Source organism: Microtus oregoni, unplaced genomic scaffold, assembly GCF_018167655.1.
Source record: "Microtus oregoni isolate MIOR12 unplaced genomic scaffold, Mior012 000031F_ref0000149, whole genome shotgun sequence".
NCBI lineage: Eukaryota > Metazoa > Chordata > Mammalia > Rodentia > Cricetidae > Microtus > Microtus oregoni.
Genome location: NW_024543090.1, coordinates 17,304,447 through 17,324,365, shown reverse-complemented (window position 1 = coordinate 17,324,365; position 19,919 = coordinate 17,304,447). Strand labels below are relative to the sequence as shown.

The window sequence follows — 19,919 nt, the reverse complement described above, 5'->3', positions numbered from 1 at the left end:
TCACACTTGTCAGCAAGTTTGATATATTTTTCCATGTGGCGAGGAGAACCAAGCTGTAGAATAAAGAATGCACCAGTGTGGTTTCACGCTGGGAAGTATGTGCCTCTTTCCCAACTTCTGATGCATCTCTTAAAACATTTGTCTCTTCATCAGCACCCGTACCCTTCCGAAGAGCAGAAGAAACAGTTAGCGCAAGACACAGGACTGACAATTCTCCAAGTTAACAACTGGTGAGTGACCCCAAGATCTTCCTCCCTTGACTAAAGCGGGGTTTCTAGATAATTGTTGGCTTTTTTTTTGTTTTTGTTTTGTTTTGTTGTTCCTGGAACAAAGGAAATCAAAGGTAATGTCTGCATTTCTTCCCCGAGGTGGGAAATCCGGGCCCAGGGTGAAGGACAGGGAGCCTAGACAAGTAGGGTTCGTAGGATTTCTTCTTTCCCACTCTTTCTTTTCTTTTTCTTCTCCCCTACACTCGCCCCTGACGTTTTCAAATTCTCCAGCTGACTCACAAAGTCGGCCTGGCTCGGTCCTGTTCGATATTGTTGTCTGTGTGTCTTCTGCACAATGCTCACATACAGCCACTTCCTCTGGGAAGATTCCTTTTGTCTGGACTCTGAGGAACAATGTAGACCCAGGGGTGTGGGATTTGGGGGCTTGTTTTGTTTTGTTTTGTATCTGCTCTTCGGTATTTGTTTACCCTAATTTTTCTTTAATGGAAGAAAGTTTTTTTTTCTCCTTCCATTTTTAGCTTGTGATTTAGATTACTTGCATGGTGGTATATGGGCCATCTACCCTTTGTACATGGCTTAGAGAGTAACTGCAGAAAGAGGAGGGGTAGGGGATTAAATAAAATGATCACAGTGGCCAAGAAATGATATAGGAATTACTTATCAAAATACTGGTCCAGGTTTTATCAGCGGCTTAATTTTGTTCTGTACATTCTTGGGGTGATGTTCAGATTAATTGAACTGACAGTTCTCTTTCAAAATTCAGGGGAAGTATTTGCACGGATTTCAGGCCTTATACAAACTTAATTACATGGAACTCCACTTTATCATTCTAATTCCATGTAGCAGAGGTTGTATTTACAAATGAGAAGTCTCTGGCTTTATTCACAGCTTTCCTTAATATATTTATCAAAGCAGGTTCATTTACAAAGTGCTCTATCTGTGGGATACAGGCAGGCAGACATTAACAAAGCTTTTAGGTTTATCAGGCTCGCCGCCTGATGAGCTACCCGAGGGTCAATTGATTTTGTGGTTCTGTGATTCATTTTTTTCTCATTTTTCTAGGATCACAATGAGAGACATGCTTGGAGAATTAGCCAGTTTGTCTGCCTTATCTGTCAGGCAATTTTTTTTTTCCCAGGGAAGTCAAGCTACTTAAATTGGCCACAGGAACTGTCGTTATCTGACTTTAATGCACCCTATAGTGTGGATAGCATTTCAATTACACCAGTAACCAAAGCTTAGCTGCAGCCCTTTTCATGCCTAGTGTTGTACGGAAAGTGATGTGCCTACCTACAGAAGCAGAAAATTGAGTTGCCTTGCTTCTGTCAGGGTGATTAATGCAGAAATAAACTGCTAACCTGAAAAGAGAGGCAGAAAGAAAGGGATAGACAATACAGACTGGAATTCTCTTTAATTTTCTCCTAAAGATTGGAGCTATGTACATTTAAAGATACCCTTTCGAGCGAAATCGTGGAATGAAGGCTATAATCTCCAGAGCAAGATGTGTCTGGACCAGCGGTGATAGGAGCCTCCTGATGTAAATAGCTAATATGTGTAAACATACAGATTCTCATTCATGTTTCCAGCACAAGCAATCAGTGGTCTGAAACAATAGACTGACTACATTCTGGGTTAAGTTTAGGAGACTTGGTCCCGTTTATTGTTTTGTATGCACCGACCTCCAGGGTAAGCTTCTGCAGATTCAGTGGTTTCTGGTACAATTAACATCCCTTTAGAAAACTGGGTTCTTTGGAAATTTGGGCACATTCAGGGAAGTAGTGATGGGGATATTTGAAAGAAATGGGATGCTTCTATGTTGATATTTGGCATTGCCATTTGACCTTTCTTTGAAAACACTGTCTCATATCATCCGTCCCTGGCATTTTTTGATGTAGTCATTGCCCTTGAAGAGAAAAGGCATCTCAGCCCTCAGTCTAAAGACCAGCTCTCCCTCACAGACACCTGGCTGGAGCCTGGAAGAAAGAACCCTTCCTTTCTGAATTCCACGGAGCCCCAAGGCATGTGCAGGAGTTCAGCTGGTGTGATATTTTGGGTTTCTTGTTTCTCTGTCATTTGGGCCACATTTGCCGAGGGTGAGGAACGGCAGTCTGTCACGCGGCACACTTGCCTTAATACGGGATAAACGTTGACGCCTCCGTCTCTACAAAATAATTCCGCCTTTCTCATTTTCACACTTCCTTCTGAAAAACTCTGTAATCCTGCCCTCGGGTCGAATTCTTAGCTAATAGCTACCATAACTTTGATAATAAGGCGCGACTCCCAAGGATAGCTTCACAAGCACCCCGAAGCACTGCCAGGAGTGTAAGGCAGTGGCCCCCACCTGGGGATTTCAGAGAGATCTGAAAAGGAACGGTCCCCACCTTGCTACATTTTGAACTTGTCCCACGCCTTGACAAAGTCACCTTGGAAACAGCTCTGTCTCTCCTCTTTCAGGAGGCTTCAGAGTCGGGCTTCGGGTGCGGGACAGTGATAAGAAGAGTAGACTAGAGATGAGATTTCTAGGCCCAGAGAGCTGTCACTCTCAGGAAAAGAGGGTCAAAAGTAGTTCCTGGGGTTGGAGAGATGGCTCAGTGATTCAGATCACTTGCTGCCGCTCTTCCAGAAGACCCACGTTTGATTCTCAGCACCCAAGTTAGATGGCTCACAACCGCCTACATCTCTAGCTCCAGGAGATCTGACGCCCTCTTCCAGGCTCTGTGATCATATGCTTAACACACACACACAAGGACACACATGTAAATACACACATACATGTAGATAAAAGATAAATTTTAAATAGATTGATAAACAAATAGCTTATAAAGTTTAAACACCCCCCCCCCCCATCAGCCAGTTGCGGCCAGGTGGCTAGTCTTGCATACCACTCTTGGCAGTGAGTTAGAGTGGCCTGGGAAACCTTCTGCTGCTCAGTTCTGCTCCTCGTCTTTAGAGCAGAAAGGCCAAGGGGCTTAAGGAGCACTGTAAAATAACAGCCACCATAACAAGCAATAGACGTGGCCACGTGCACCTCATGAGAGCTACGAGCAGTAAAGACGGGCCAGTTAAGAGCCATCAGTAATTGGGAACGAAGAACAAACAAACAAAATGGAAGTTTAGGAGACAATTGAAAGAAATGAAGATGTGTTAGATCTCTGCAGCCTGTGTTTGACATGACCCCAGATGACTTTTCTCACGTGTTTATAGTAGGGGTGTGTCAAACAGGATAACACAACCAACCCAAAGCATGACGTCCAGAAGGACCAGCGTTTATGACACGGATGTCATTGTCTTACACTTATCTCTCAGAAGTCCATGAATAATAAACCATTCAGTTACATTATAGATTGACATTATAGATGAGGCAGTGAGTCATGGTGCCGCACACCTCTAACCTAGGACTTGAGAGGCTGAGGCAGGAGGAATACAGTGAGTGCAATACTAGCCTCGGCTATGCAGTGAATTCCAGGTCAATATGGACTACAGGGTTTTAAGCCTTGACTTAAAAAGCCAAAAGCAAAGCCAGACTTGGTAGAGCACGCCTTTAATGACTAAGAATAATTACAAAACAGAGAAAAAATTATTCTGCAAAATGGCATAAATAAAATTTTTGTCAAATAGCTCGCAAGCTAGAATGGAGATTTCTTCCAAAAGGAAACATACCTGTTTAAGGGAAACATTTTTAAATGCAGACAGCTTCCTATGGCATAGCTTCTCTGTTTAAACAAAGGTAGACTTTTGTGATTTATTGTATGATCATTTTTGTTGGGTTTTTGTTGTTGTTCTACGTTTTGCTTTGCCAGGAAGGAAAGATGAGCGAGCTTTAGGAGGTAAGAGTTTACAAATGACTGTCAAAGCTTAGCGGGGAGAGGGGAAATTTTAGGTTATTGACACTGGCGTTTTTCAGGAGGCATGCTCACACTGATAAAAAAAATTTTGAAAAAAATATTTTTCTAAGGAGAAAGTTGTCACTACAAGAAGTTTTTGAGTTGCATTTGTGTGTCTTTGACAATGCTGTCCACTGAAATATGACAACGTCACTTGGACAAAACCCCAGCTAGGGATAGGGAGATGGTAGCTCAGTAGAACAAGCGAAAGGACCCAAGTTCCAGCCCCAGAGCCCACACAAGGCTGGCAGCAGTATAACCATCTGAGATCCCAGTTTCGAGTGAGATGAGAGAAACAGACAAGAGAATCCAGAGGCTCGGGGCCAGCTTAGCTCACACAACAGACAACGAAAACCCTTGTCTCAGCCAAGGTGGAAAATGAGGACCAACTTCCAAGGTTGTCCTCCGAGTCCACATGTCTGCCGTGGTACATGCACATTGCACTAACATACACAAAATGTTCATGTGCGCATCACACACACACACAATACACACATGCATACACACACATCCCATACACACAGAGAAAGAAAATATAAAGCTCTGGCAGCTAAATCACAATACCACACCTGTTCACAGGCAACATAGTAAGTACCAGAATTACACTGTAATTGTCTCTACCTAGAAACCCCACAACAGATGAGTTTTGTTATTGCTGTTTTTTTATTTTGAGACAGGTTCTTGCTTGCCCAGAATTCTCTACGTTGTCCAGGTTGGTCTTGAACACACAATCTTCACCCATCCACCTGAGTTTTGGGATTATAGGCACATACAACTACATTTGCTCTCAGGTTTATTATTGTTCTTTGAGACAGGGTCTCACTGTGTAACCTTGGCTTATCTGGAACTTGCTTTATCGACCAGGCTGGCCTTGAACTCACAAAGATAGGCCCGCCTCTGACTCTAGAGTTCTGAAATTAAAGGCATGAGTCACTGTGCCTGGCTCCAGATTAATTTTTAAAAGAAGAAATATACTGTACTCTTAAAAATGCATGTGATTGCAGTAATTATAACCAACGACAAAAACGACATACAAAGTCCACAGGGCTGAGCTGTTGACTGAATGCAGGCAAACTAGGATTTACTTCTTCCTGGTGGCCCCAGGCCCCCAAATAACAATGCATAAAACTTAAACGAAGGAACTTTTCAGATGAAGGTGGTCCAGAGAATTCCCTTGTATTACAGATAGATGCCTTGCACAACCTCTCAAACTAAGATTAACTACTAATTCCCCATGTCCAGCTTGCCTGTCTTCCTATCATGGGGGCCCACAGTCATATTAGCTGTAACATTTCTCAATGTTTGACACCCTGGCAGAGGACAGAAGTTTGACTTCTCCTGCTTCAGTTTGGCTCCCGGCGAATTTCCTAGATGAGACAGAAGTTTGTTTCATCAGAACTGAGGGACTTTTGAGAGTCTCTTGGGCATCAGTGTACCTTCTAAGTAGCCCTCCTTCCTTTCTGCTTTAAGAAGGCACAGAGCCTTCGCAGACACCAGCACACGGGACTTAGCTCTCTTACATGTGAAATGGGGCAAGGCTGGTATAAAGGACACTATGGGAAAGAGTGACGAAGCTTGTGAGCACTCTGAGAATCAAAGGTAACACGGTTGGGACTCTAAGGTCCTGATTGACAGCAGCAAGGTGGTTGCCTGATGAAAGCAATAATATTCCCTAGGAACCCAGCATCCCAGACAAACTCAAGAGTAGAGGCCATTGTGCCAAATTCACCCGGATGCTTCCTCTTGAAGAACCGCCATCATGGTCTAGGTGGACTTGAGGAGGGACAGTCGCTTGCAGGCCTATGTCAGTGAATTTCCGAGTCCAATTTCTGCCTCCTAATTAGTAGGAGGAAGAGTAAGGGATGAAAAGGTCGTCCCTCTTCACAGCAAGGAAAAGTCATTTTCCAGGGTGTGTGTGTTGTCGTCCTGCCGCCGAGAGAGAGAGCGGACACGGGGAAATATGTTGTAATATTAGGACATTGAGAGTAAGCTGGGAATTGAGGGAGATAATTTTGCAGTAAACATATGGAATAATTTGGCCAGTGGTGCAGGAAATGCAAATGAGGAACAGAGACAGCTGGACACTTTTATCTCAAGAGAGAAAGGTTTGAAGGATTGAGTGGTAAACTGGGGAGGTGGAGTTGAGAAAACCCTAGAAGGAGCAAAGCCTGCCGGACTAAACAGCCTCTCCCCGCTCAGCAGTTTCCCCCCACGGCCGTTTGTTAAACGCAAAGCTGCCGTCTGCGGTGATTATTTCCGGGTAACATCTATGTTTCAGAATAAAAATCCATTTGAATCTCAAGACCGATTTGCCAGGTGCTAGATTCATTGTCAGCATTTAATGTGCTGAGACTGCCAATGCTGAGGAATGAATTAAAAAAAAAAAAAAGCGTGCTTTCGTACTCCAGTGTGGAGAGCTGGAGGTAAGAGTTTTGTCTCTCTGGGTTCTCTGTGTCAGAAACAGCCAGTCCCTTCCAGGGAGGTGGAGAGGCCAAGGGAACCCGATGTTTCCAGTTTGCCCCATGTGGTCTTCTGCTCACCCAAAGGAGGTTCCTCCTAGCAGATACTCCCTAGGCTGTAGTAGCAATAGGAATTCCCATCTCTGTCCACCTGCACAGGACGCTAAACATTCCATCCAAGGGTCCTATTATTATTTCTCGGAGACCCACGATTATTTCTAAGAAGGAAGGAGTTAGAAGACAGGAAAAGAAACCAGCACGATGAACACGTAACCAGAGGGACTGCCCTGACAGTGAGGTGGGTTTCCGTCTGCCCTGTCTGATCTGCAGGACATCTAACGGGGGTTAAGCTAGGAGTCTATACATGGCTTACCAATTCTGACCGAGACGGCAAGGTGGCCAGATCCCATTTCCCATTTCATGGTGTGAAATTCTCACAAAAATGTGAACCCTGAGGCTCCTTCATGGATGGGGGCAACCAGGCCTCCCATCTATTACGCTATCAGATCAGTGATTCTAGACAGCTCCTATCCTGTATGGATGGAGGTACCATTTCCAGAAATTTCGATTCAGTCCAAATGTAGACCAGCAGCTCAGACCCAGCAAGGGCCTTTTAGAACTGGTAAACAAAAGGAGCAGAGGGGAAATAAAGGAAGAGGGTGCCAGCAAGGGGATGCGAAGGGGAGGTTTGAGGCAGTCCCTCGCATTCGATTACACCCACTGCTTTGTGCTTTTCCCTTTTTTATTCTGTATAAAGAAAGAATGAAATATGGTTTTCATAGCAAGCTGGCGGCATTATCTCAGGATACATATTTCTTTGCTGCGTTAGGATGCCAATAAAGAGGAGGGAAAAAAAAAGTTGCTCGTTTAAAGGAATGTACAGTGCTGGATAGAAAATACCACACAACAAAAAGAGAATACAACAAATTTTTGAAACAATTCCAAAAAGGAAAAAAAAAGTTCCTTAAAGAAATGTTTAAATAAGAAAACTTTGAGAGGGAAAAGCCCTCGTATTGAAAGTTATCGTTGATCAAGTCTGTGCATTATAGAAGGAAAATTGGCCTAAAATGTGTTTGGGTTTTTTTTTTATTTCTTTGTTTTTCTTTTATTTTTTTTCTTTCTCTTTTATAATTTTTTTTTCGGTTTTTAGAATTAGCCTCCTCTCTTTCACTGACAAAAACAATGAGCTCCAGACAGCCCCCGCATTTGCACAGGGCTCTACCTACCTCTGCACTTCATTACGCCAGGATTTGGAAGAGAGACAAGGCTTGCTCAAATAGGTCCTTTATCCATCGCCACTGGCATCATCCACATGGTTTCTCTAGGAATGCTGAAAGAAAAGCCTAGACCTCAGCCTGCTGTAGGATTTGAGGCTAGGATGCTATTGACGTGAGCATGTACTTCATTTTTACGGAGGGGGTAAAATGAAGCAACATCATTGCAATATTACAAGTATCTCGATCCTATAGCGACTGATGGAGTATTTCTAGCTCCAGTTACGAAGATTAAAGTAAAAGTTGTCTTGAAAACAAAAATTTTTTTTTTTAAAAAAAAAAATCAAGAAATCGGGATTTCAAGTTACTCTTAGGTTATTTCTGGAATGTAGAAAGTAGAAAGCTCGCCTGCGCATTGCTTCTAGAGACCCCAAGATTAGAAGCTGTTATGAAGACACAAAGTAGATCAGAATGCATCAATACTATGTTGTCCCTACTTCTCTCGTTTCTTTTATGCTCTTATGAGTCTGATGGCTGTGGCAACTGGGTTCTCCTTTTCAGTGCTGTTGGGTTTTCCCCCCTACTGTGGGGCTTTTTCCAGTAAGATTTCCTACAGTCCTGAGGACTTGAAAAAATTCCTTCCAAAAATTCATTTTCCCAGAAGCCATTTCTAAGCGGTCTTTAGGCTGCTTGCGCCCAGTGCACTCCACTCGTTCATTCATGCGTTCCCCCACTGGAGAGCAGCCTTGTAAAAATTACTTAATTGAGATTCTGCACCGTTAATGAGTAAATGTAGGTCCTATTAGCCTCACGATCTTGAGAACTCGTTTTGTTGTTACTACGGCTGTTTTCATTGTGTTAGATTTCTCAAGTATGAGAGTGAGCAGGGGTAGGTAGCACTTCTGTGTGCCCACCCGACGTCCACTACCCCACTCCTTTAGGACACTCAGAACTATTTATTCCTATCGTGTTAACAAGAAAACTCAGTTTATATTTGAAAAAAAAAATCCTTAGAGACTTGGGGAAAGAAATAAAGGGAACCTTTGTTTTCTTTTCAATATTGCTTTCCTCGAGTCCCTTTCCTGGTCATTGTTTTTCTTCTAATCAGAATACCCAGCGTTGTTTCCGGTCTGGTTTTGTTTTTGTGGGTGAATCAGAACCATCACTGCTGACTGGTCATTCCCTTGAGATTAGACAACTCCCAGCTCTCCCACAAATTCACACACATTCTGTACTAAGGTTGAAACAGGCAAGGTTCTTTCTCTCTTTCCCCGACAAGGTAAACACTGGAGATAGGGCATTTCCAGATACACTGTATCTTTTAGATAAATCCCAGCAGGCTGAGGTTTCAGGTTGCTTAATATGGACTTCCGGAGCTCCAAACTTCCCTCAAGCCTTTAGATGAGCAACAGAAACTTCAGCAGACCCAATTCAGGGTGCTTGGAACAGGGAATGAGTTCTCTAGATCTGAATTCAAGGCTACCTCAAAGTCCACACAGTGAAAAATTCCCCAGGGGTCTTGACTTAATGGCTTCAACTCAGCTCTTGAGGAAAACAACTGGGTCTTCCTTAACCAAGGGTGTTCTCTTCTACAAAAATGGATAGGATGATGTCTTTTGGGCCACAGGTTGCATACTTCATGCCGTATGATACGGTTGACACTATCAACATGAAATGGTCATATATTTTGGCATTGCATTTCCGGTTTCACCGAACTCTGAAACATGTGCCAGTTTTCAATAAGGACACACTATTTCTAAAATGTAGACTAGTCTCTGGGTGGCATGGACTCCAAGTGTGTGCCGCAATATATAGAAGCCAGCAATGTGGCCCGCTTGTCCCTCTTTTCCTAAATTGTGGTCTCGACTCTCAGTGTTGTATGTGCTAGCACAGTTGAAAGGCAGCGTGGGGATTTGTGAGCAAATCTCCTCTTCTTAAAACTCTGTAGGAAGAAGCTCAGTGGAATTTGGCCCCAGCTGGTGTATTTCCTGTGTTACCTGAGGCCAGGTGAGACAGGGCAAATTCCAAATACCTCTTTCCGCCATGAGGCTAGTCCTAGACCTGTGTGATTCAGCGTGACTCGAGGCTGCACACGCAGGTCTCCTGTGAGCCTGAGCTCTTGTCGCACGTTCTGTGTCTGAGTTCGTGTTTGATGGCATAGAATAGGAAGGGGGAAAGGAGAAATCCTCACTGTCAAGGAATAGGCCAAGTTAGGGCTTTACTTTCCTCCTATTTTTTTTTTCATAATGCTATTACAAAAGCAACGTCAGGAAACAGGTGATGTGTAAAATAATTAGCACCGAAGGGAACATAATAGGTGACTTATTAAAATCCATACACGGATTATTGACCCCGTCAGGTTCAGAGACCAGAGAGCACGTGACTCGGGTGTCATTTCTGAGGGGCTCGCCCCAGTGCACTTTGGCGGCTTAGTGCTTCTGACATTAAATAAGCTGCAGATATGATTGATTGAGTAGCCCTTTGACAGGAACGAGAAGTCAGAATCTCCTAGGCCTTGCTGAGCCAGGCCTCTGTTTTCATTACCTTCGCCGAGTATTACATTTAGTCAACCGCGTTATGTGTAGTTCTGGGAGACTCGCTCCTGCGTCCAGAAGTCATTGTTCGGCTCATAATAAAATTATGCTATCAATTTGCCACAAGAGAAACACTGGAGTTCACTAAATTATTGCCATGTGTTTTGCACTAAAGACAAAGTGATACCAATTAAAAAAAAAAAAACACCCCTGGATTCTGTGTTTTAGCGGCGTGAGGGGAGGAGCCAGCCTAGCTCACGGGGGAGGTCATGTCTCCCTTTTCCATGCTACAAATTTCATTTTCCTTAATTAGAAAATGGCGCTTACAGGGAATGAGCAGGGGGTTTAAGTAAGGAAGGGAGAAAGAATGAAACTTGAGCTGAGCCCTAAATAATACGTCAGAAAATGACAACTTGCCTCCCTCAAGACTATTTCATTTGAAAGATTTGCCGGGTTACATTAGGCTTGGATAGATTTTTCTGGAAATGGGGCCATAACCCACAGACTGAAGAAAATGCCCGACTTCACAGTTCTACAGATAAGTCAAACCCTTACCTTGGTCCCATCGCAATGACAAGGACATACATCTTAGCGCTCACCTAGGGCACCGGTTTCAGGATGCTGTCTCCCCTGAGATTAGAGCTTTAGTTATGGTATAAAAATATCATGCTTTTCGATTATCAGCAGGATCTAATATCCTACTGTTTTAATTCATATTCTGCTAAGTTAATTAAGGAATGGCCAACGATTTGGTCTCAGGAGGAAATCTTGACTGTTCATACCCCAAATAAATAATGTCTGCCAATTTACCATCAGATTGATGATATAATAAATTTAAAATTGTATATGTTATATGTTATGCTTAAGTCAGCTTCCATTCTGTTATACAATAAAAGTATTTCCAGACCCAGGAAGTAGTTCACTAATTTTAAATAATATTTTAATGATTTAGTTTTACTAAGTAATGGTGGAAAGCTCTTTGCAGTATATTATAATGAACTGTATCTTTATCTAAGGGCAGATATAAAAATACTTAGAGAAACTGGTACTTTACGGAGTCGATATGATTTTCCCAGCTAACACCAGAAAACGGCTAACAAAGGGGGAAATAAAAGAATGAACTCCTCCGCTGCTTAAGCTTCTGCAGCCTAACGGTAGGATTTACCAAGAGACCAAAATGGACCCAAAGATAAAAATCCCTCTTTTGGACAATGCAACAAAATGCATGGCGCTGGCGCGTGTGTCCTGGGTGAGAGTCTTGGCATTGGTCTGTGAGAGCGAACAAGTCGAAAGTCTGAAACAAGGTCTGGATTTTTGTTCAGCCTTTGAATTGAGATCTTAGTAAGTTTTCCTAACTTGGTACTGAGCTGAATTCAAACCAGCTAGAGAGAGGCTCAGGAAGGCAACACTTGACACATCCGTTGAGGAAAGAGGGCCTCTCACTCAGCCTGCTGTTTCTTACAGGAAATTAGATTTGAAGTTCCTTTGGAATCAGAGGAAGGAACTGTCGTTCGTAGGCAGATAGAAGCAGGGTGAGACCATGAAGGAGGGAGATGGAGCCCAGAAGGAAAACAGCCTTCTCCACCTGGGGGAAATAAACCCCGCAAGTACCTACTGCGAGGGGGAGAGAGGGCCAGACCCCCAGAACAGGGGGAAGAGCTATAGGCCCACACAGGTGTGAAGGGAGTGGACCGGGACATCATCAATAGCTTGGATCTAATTCCAACTCAGACAATGTGTGTGATCTTGGGCAATTTATCCTTTCTTAGTATCTATCCCCTCATCCATTGAAGAATGGGGACTGGGTGATTTTTTTTAAGGTTCTTTCTATCCTTAAAATTCTATTATTTTATTATTCTAAGCCTGTGAACTGAAAAAAAAATCTAGTCAAAGCAAGCGAGATGAAAAATGATTTTAACCATTGTGTCTTGAATTGATTAGAGGAAAAGATAGAGAGCACAGCCATAGGAGACTACGAGGGACTTAAACAAAGCTCCGAATCAGGGACTTAGCTATTAAAATGAAGAAAAAGAAACCAATTTTTATCGCTATTGTTAAAAACCGTAGCAGGATTTAGTGACTAATTCAGCATGGGGTAAGAAGAGAATGAGAGCCACAACTCCAGGCTCTGGGCTTTAGGGAGCAAGGGCTTGGAGCTGATTTCCATGATGACAATGGATTGGGGTGGCAGGGTGACTTCTCTGGGAAGATGAGCTTGTTTTCACAATAGGTCACAAAAAATAAAGATGAGCCCTGCAGGGGAAGAGGTCAGAATAACAGGAAACGCTGTGGGACCACACAGAGCGGCAAAGGTAAGACGGAGGGAGGGTGCAGATGGCCTCCCCACCCTGACAGGCAGAGGAGCCTGTCTAGGAGAGGATGTCTTGGTGACAGGGATGTGGGGAGGAAACCACGCTGATCACACAGCCTGCTGGAAAGTCTGCACCCCATAGATAGTTCCACGGGAGTGTCCTCGGGGAGAACAAAGCACCGGAAAGGTTTCGATTTGTTAAGTTACTGTCCAGTTGGATGGGGCATGTAGGGATGAGGAAAAGTTGTAAATCTCTTTTGTAAATCTCAAAGATGGTGGGGCCAGTGAGAGGGCACAGAAAGTGAGGGTACCTACTACCAAGCTGAATGGCGCAAATTCAGTCCCGGGGAACTATGTAGGAAAGGGAGAGATTCCATTCTCCCAGTCCTCTGACCTCCACATAAATAGTGTGGCTCACAGGCATTTTTCTTTCCCCAAGTTTAAATGGGTTCCTAAAGGGGTACATGCTCATGTTTCATAAAACTTTTGATGTAAGTAGACCACTCCCTGTTTTTCCATAGCTGTGCAGGTTGGAAATCTTGTAAGAGTGTGGGATTACATAACCATTTTTTTCCTGGGCCTTGTTCTGTTGTTTTCTGTTTGTGAAATTCCATTGAGGTTCTTCTCCTTCAGAGGTCAGCAATAAAACAAAAACAATCTTCTAGAAGCTGTGGGGTGAGCAGCACTTTGTAATCGCCTTCACCGGTGACCGTCCCTTCTTGTCCCTTGCCCTGACATTCTCATAATCGCTTACAAGCTTAAAAAAGACAGTGCTCTTGGCATGTTGTCGGTGGATACCTGATCTTGGTTGCTTGGATAAACTCTTCTTCTGAGGTAGATAGACTTCTGAATGATCTAAGAGTTGTCCACCGAGTTCAAGTTATAGGCAGCAATTCCTAGAAACCCATTGAACTTGGAGTCTTTGCGATGGCCAGGCCAAATGACTTCCTCATGTAGTCGTCTTCATTTATTAATGGTATCTCTTTCTGTTGTTGTTTGGTGGGTGGGTGGGTGGGTGTGTATGTGTGTGTGCGTGAGAGAGAGAGAGATGCCGGGGGCGGGGCTCCCACTATATATCCCTGGCTGTCCAGGAACTATGTAGACCAGGCTGGCCTCAAACTCACAGAGAGCTATCTGCTTCTACAACCCAAGTGCTAAGCCCTGATGATGATATATAAATCTGAACTCCGCACATTCCCGTTCTGCTATCAAATTGTCTGTTTTATTGACTCCTGACCACACAGCTAAAGAGGGCATAAAGTTAACAACTTCCAGGTAGGAATAGCTAACTATGCCACCTAAATATTTAAGTCGGTGAGACATTTGTGACTTGCCCTCGACATCTTATAAACTTCAAATAAATGTAGCAACTTGCAAATAGAGATAACTGTACCGTTTAAGCATATGGGTCAGGAGAGGTTTTGTGACATCCTCCAACTCCCACAGGACTCAAGCACATTGTAGGCAACAAATCCCTGGCACCACAGGCCTGGGCCCCTCCCAACTACATTTCACTTTATGGCACACTAAGTCCCACACTCGATTTCTCACTGAAGAATCTGTTTTTTTAAGGGTCTTATCCATGGGCTCATTGTTTGCGTTGATGTGTTTGCTAAAGCGAAGTGCATCTCTCTGAGAAAGTCTCCCACATACCAGTGTTTTTCTTGGTAAAGGGTGCTATTGGGTATAGCTAAGCTAGATAAATTCTAGAATTCCCAATGACTCTGCTCTTCAGTGAGTTGGAAAGCTTTCGGGATCGCATCCTGTCCTTTCACATGCAATGGACAGATCATCTTTGTCATCCAGTCCCGGCTATATTTGGAATAATATATGAAAATTTTACAATTTCTTCAAGAAAGACGAGTGTAACAGGCTGAGTCATTTTATGAGAATATATTATTTTATGACTCAAATCTTTATTTAAGGGGAGCATTAAATACAACATCAAACAGTCAGTGTAATCATCATTACAACGGAGCTGAGTTTTATATTAAATCTCTCCAATGGTTCCCAGGGACGCTGGACTCACAAGACTCAGCTTTCGGTAAGACCACACTCAGGCAGAGGGATGTTTTTGGTAGTCCCCAGCATCATCTCAGTTGTTAAATTGTCTCAAAAGTTACCCGGAGAAAGTTTGGCTCCATTTAAGAGTGTACATCCCACTCCTTGAGGATGGCAAACAGGGTCCCTTTGCTGTGTTGTCGCAGTATCTGCTGATGTGTGACCCACAGCAGGCTCACCAGCTATGCTTGTAAACACTGAGGAAGGGCATGTGGGACCCCTGAGGAAGGGTGCTCCTACAGTTTTCTCTCGCTCCCTTAGATAAAAAGTGATCAGGGTCCAAAAGTTTCACTAAAGGTAATTGGAAAATAAAAATGTAAAGTAACAGTCCTGTCAGCACTGGGCAGTTGCTAAGAAAGTTAAATATTGGATAATTTAAATGAATAAATTCTAAGTGGAAAAGGTCTTAAAGGTAGGTAATCTCACCCCAAATTGACATCCCCCCTCGCAAAAAAAAGTTGGGTTATGGACAGGCCAAATGATTTTCTGAGTCCTGATAAAGCCTAGCATAACAGTGAGACAGATGAAATCCCTAGGTTAAGAACTGTTCCCAGGGTTTCTCCTCCCCACACCTCCAAATCCTCCTTTCCATCACCAAATAATCTGGAAAAGAAAAAAAAATTGCCATTAATTAACTTTTGTTTCTACATAATGTCATAGTGCTGTTGTTACCTTGGTTTTTAAGAAAAATTAAAGCCACCTACCTGATTGTTACTACTGCGAGCGTGAGCTGTAAAGAATTAGTAAAACATGGTTGAAAGTTATACATCATACTTTAAGTATATTTCTAATTTTTATTTTATTTTATTCATATGGGTGTTTTCACTGGCATGTATGTCTGTGTACCACATGCATGCCTGGTACCAGTGGGGGCTCCAAGAGGGTGTCCCTGGAACTGAGTTACAGGCAGTCATGAGCTGCCATGTGCTGGGAATTGAACCCGGTACCTCTAGAAGAGCAGCCAGTGCTCTTAACTCCTGAAGCATCTCTTCAGCCCCTTAAATACATTTTATTAAATGAAATGGATATTCATACATTTTTTTAAAAAGCATGAAACCTTCATTTTGGATTTAGAAATGATTAAATTGCTTACCGGAGGACTGAGAGGGTGAGGTCTGGCCAAAAATACGGGGAACACTTCATCTGATTTACATAATAGAAGTGAGAGCTCAGGCCTGACCAGGGGAGTGCTAATGGGAACAAAGCTACTGCTAAAAAACGGAACAATTAGCCAAGAGTGGGAGCCGCGGCCATATTGAATATGTGACCTTGGACTCCAACCAATTACGAAGACCCAGGGCAGCCAGTGAACAAAGCAATTACAATGGGAGTCAAACTATTAAAGAGCCAAGAGTTCAGTGGCTTTATGTGCCTGCCAAGGTATCCCTAGAATGCCATGTAATCGGAATTGAATAATACTAACATTCCCACATGATAGTTTAAAGCAAGTTATGGTATATTCTAATCCAGGCAGATTTTTCATTTTGATGACTGTGGGAGTGGTTATTTTATTTTTATATGTACTTTTACGTTTAAATTGAAATAACCAGGAACATGAAATTTCCAGTGATTTAGCTGCCTATGAACTTGTAACTAAGTACATTTGGAGTGCTCCCCCCTCCTCTCTCTCTCTCTCTCTCTCTCTCTCTCTCTCTCTGGTAAATTTCACTGCCTGACAACATTTCATGCTAGGCAAGATGGAAAGCCATGAGGCATATCAAACATCACAAAGCCAGTACAATTTCTTGTTTATAAAGAAAAACAAGGGATGTAAGCTAAGTGGAAAGGTGCCGGTTGAGAGAAATTTTAAATGCCTTCGAGTTAAAACCATCAGGGATCAGAAAGTAGAAGGCAAATTCTAGAGGCTGGTCCACCAAGGGGAGAGGCTGATGAATTGCCTCGTGCACATTTTAATTAAACTATCATCTTGAGATTTGTGTGTGTGTGTATTGATTTACACAGTACTTAAAAAAAAAAATCCCACCTCCACCCCTCCCTCTTGAATACTAAAGCGTTGCGTCTTCAGCTTGACTCTGTGAAAAGAAATGACTTATCTTTGGAATTGTTGTGGAGGGAGGGGGGAAAAACACAAATGGGTGGACATGTTCTCTTCCCCTCTGCAACATGTTTAAGTTTCAAACTGTTCATATAATTATGCTGGCATGTATCTCTCCCTGGCTCTAGTCATGCAGGAAAATTTTAAACATGAGAAATTGGACAACTCTAATGTGGTGTAAAATCTACTTATGCATTGTATTCCTTTCAATATTCGTTACCAATAGTATGCACATTGTGAAAATTAAAAAGAAAATGTTAGGTTTCTGCCCTAATGCATTTATGTGATACACATCGCTGCAAAATATTTTATTAACATGGAAAAGGGGAAGTTTGAAAGTAACGGAAACGCTAGACAGAGGCTTGCCTTTGGACAGAGGGGACGATGGCAGCGCTTAACAGCAGTCGCCACTGACGTGACACCAGTTGTGATGGCCCTTGACCGGCGATCGTTAGCTACATAACCCCCTCAGAATTGATTACTCTTAGCTCTTCCGTGTCCAGGAGTAAACTGAGGCAATGTCTGAAGGGATCCTCTGTGACGCTTTGGCGAATAAGAATCAAACAAAAGCTGTAAGACTCACAGTCCTGTGGGAGAATTGAGGGTGGCAATGGTAGCGTTATCGTTTGCTAACTTCTGGGTAAATTGAAGATTTGTGTCTTCGGATTTCTTCTCTCTACCCACCCTCACCCGAGCCCTGGAACAGATTCTTAGAAATGGTAAGATGAATGCTAGGCACTGCTGTGTGGGATGTTTTCAAAGGATTGCCTCTTCCTCAAACGCCAACGTCAAAAATGCATCTCTATGTGTCCTATAAGAATAGGAAGATGAAAAAAAAGAAAAAAAGAAAAAAAAGAATAGGAAGATGGCTGCTGGAGGAAATAAAAAATCCTCTGGTGTCTGTCTGTCTATCTAACATCTATCTGGCAATTATATATCTCCCATGTATCTCTCATCTATCTATCTATCTATCTATCTATCTATCTATCTCTATCATCTAGCCATCCGTCCGTCCGTCTTTCCGTCTGTCCATCCATCCATCCATCCATCCATCCATCCATCTTTTTCTAGAGTAGAGTTTCTATGTTATTAGTGGCCTCAGAAACACTAACTTTCCAGGGCTTTTTTTTCCTAGACCACAGACCAATGGAAGACTGGAGTGCTTTGATCTGAGATAGGATTCCTAAAGGCTCACAAATGAGTTGAAGCTACCTCCTAACTTTACTAAGCAAAGCAAACTGCAAAAGATGCCTTTCAGGGTAACTTCAGGACTCACTCTAGAAGAGGACAGGATGTCTTGGCTCAGACCTGCATCCTTAGGTCTGTTCCTGCATGACCCCTGTTCCTGCAAGGCCCCTTACCGGCAGAGGGGAAGAAGTGTCCTGAAAGAAAGTTTCATGTCAACACCAAGTATTGTGGTGTGGTGTGCACGCCTTTAATTCCAGCTCTCTGGTACCAGAGGCAGGTGGATCTCTGTAAGCTATCCTGGTCTGCAAAGAGAGGTGCAGGTCAGCCAGGGATACATAGTGAGACCCTGTCACAAAAAAAAAAAAAAAAGAAAAGAAAAGAAAAAGAAAGAAAGAAAGAAAGAAAGAAAACTTGTATATCAAACTAATGCCCTCCCTGTAAGAAACTACAGAATTCTGATTCATTTACCTACTTTGTTCCTCAAAATGTTTTGATCTTCGAAAGCAAAACATTTCTAAATGTAAAGTAATCTCTCACTGGCGAGAGTATGAATGTTTTTTTACATTCACCTTTTGTTTCCTGAACATCTTCAACAGACCCCCCAAACCTGTTCCTAATTTAGCAGTGGACCCTAGTACAGCAGCTCAGACCCTCTCTGGGGTCGTAAGATTTTCTGAGAAGGTAATGACACCACAAAACCCAGCACCAAGAGAAATGGACGCCTGTGCACAGGAGCACGCGCACGATCTCATGTCGCCTGTAAACAGGAGCACACACACTCTCTTATCTCCAGGCGTAGGGCCCTTCTGCAGAGCTTCTACTGACGAAGCCCAAAAACAAACGAACAAAGCAAACAGCCACGGCCACCAGAACACAAAAGAAACTCCTAGTAAGCCCAATGGAAATATGTTAACTAACCTTAAAAAAGACCATAATCAGTATTCCTCCTTTTGTTGGTGGTTGAATTTTAAATTAATTGAATTTTTAAAATGGCAACAGATGGTTCTCATTTTATTAGATTTTAAATTCATAAAAATTATGGGCTGTACCTTTTGGCTTGTTCTGTCTGATGCAGAGCCTCCCATAGGCCAGAATATTCTATACGACTTCAGGGACTGCCCATGGACACTGTGCTTGGCACCTTCAGAGCCATGCAGCTCCGAGCTCTGAGCAAAGCCTGACTTGTTATGGATATTGAATGGGTTCGTGCACCAACCGTGATGGTACCAAGAGCCGAGCAGCATCAGTAAAAGGCTATTTCTGTCATTAGCTGTTAGGTCTCCTTTAGTAATAATTACCCTCTCCTCATGCTTATCCCTCTGTGTTAAATAAATATATTATATATGTTTATTATTAATATATATATATTACACATATATATTTGTGTGTGTGGGTATATACAGTATATGCCTAAATAGCCATTAGACCTTGAGGAATGTCACTTTCCCACGCAAACTCTTCTTCTTAGGTAGGCTTTATGCTAATCATGTTCTTGAACACCCCCTCTCAATAACGTGTAACCACCTTAGAGTCCAGCTTTGTGAAATGTCTCGTTATCTGTGGATCGTTCCATTCATTTGTTTATCAGTTCACCTATCTGTGGAAATTTTAAATGGTGTAATAACTTGAAGAACAGTGACACTAATGTCGTATTAGATTAAAAGAACGTTACTTTATATGGGCGTAAATGTAATTTAGAGGCACTTAGAGGAAACTCTATACTTAGCATGATTCTTGGCCACAGTAGACAGGTTGATCCCACTCATTTTGGGATTGCTAATTTGCCGTTAATTAGGAAGATTGATTCTGTCCCGTGATGCACTGGCCCGACCCGAAATGCATTTTTCTGGTTTCTGGGACACTTTGCTGGCTGCCATCGTTGCTGCAAATGGGTGACTGGGTGTCACTGGGCTTCACAGAGCTGGAGAGCTTTCAGACTTCTAGAAAGCAAGGATTAGCATTTTAAAATTTAAGTGATATTA

General features: G+C 42.8%; 1 protein-coding gene across 8 annotated transcripts in view; it reads left to right on the top strand.

Moving 5' to 3' along the window:
- The window catches only part of Meis2 (Meis homeobox 2), a 205,819-nt gene that overhangs the window by 145,113 nt on the left and 40,787 nt on the right, over positions 1–19,919 (top strand). For all 8 annotated transcript variants that reach the window (XM_041678815.1, XM_041678813.1, XM_041678816.1 and 5 more), the window contains exon 9: positions 154–230. In XM_041678815.1, the coding sequence (XP_041534749.1) occupies positions 154–230 (77 nt within the window). The remainder of the gene's footprint in view (positions 1–153; positions 231–19,919) is intronic.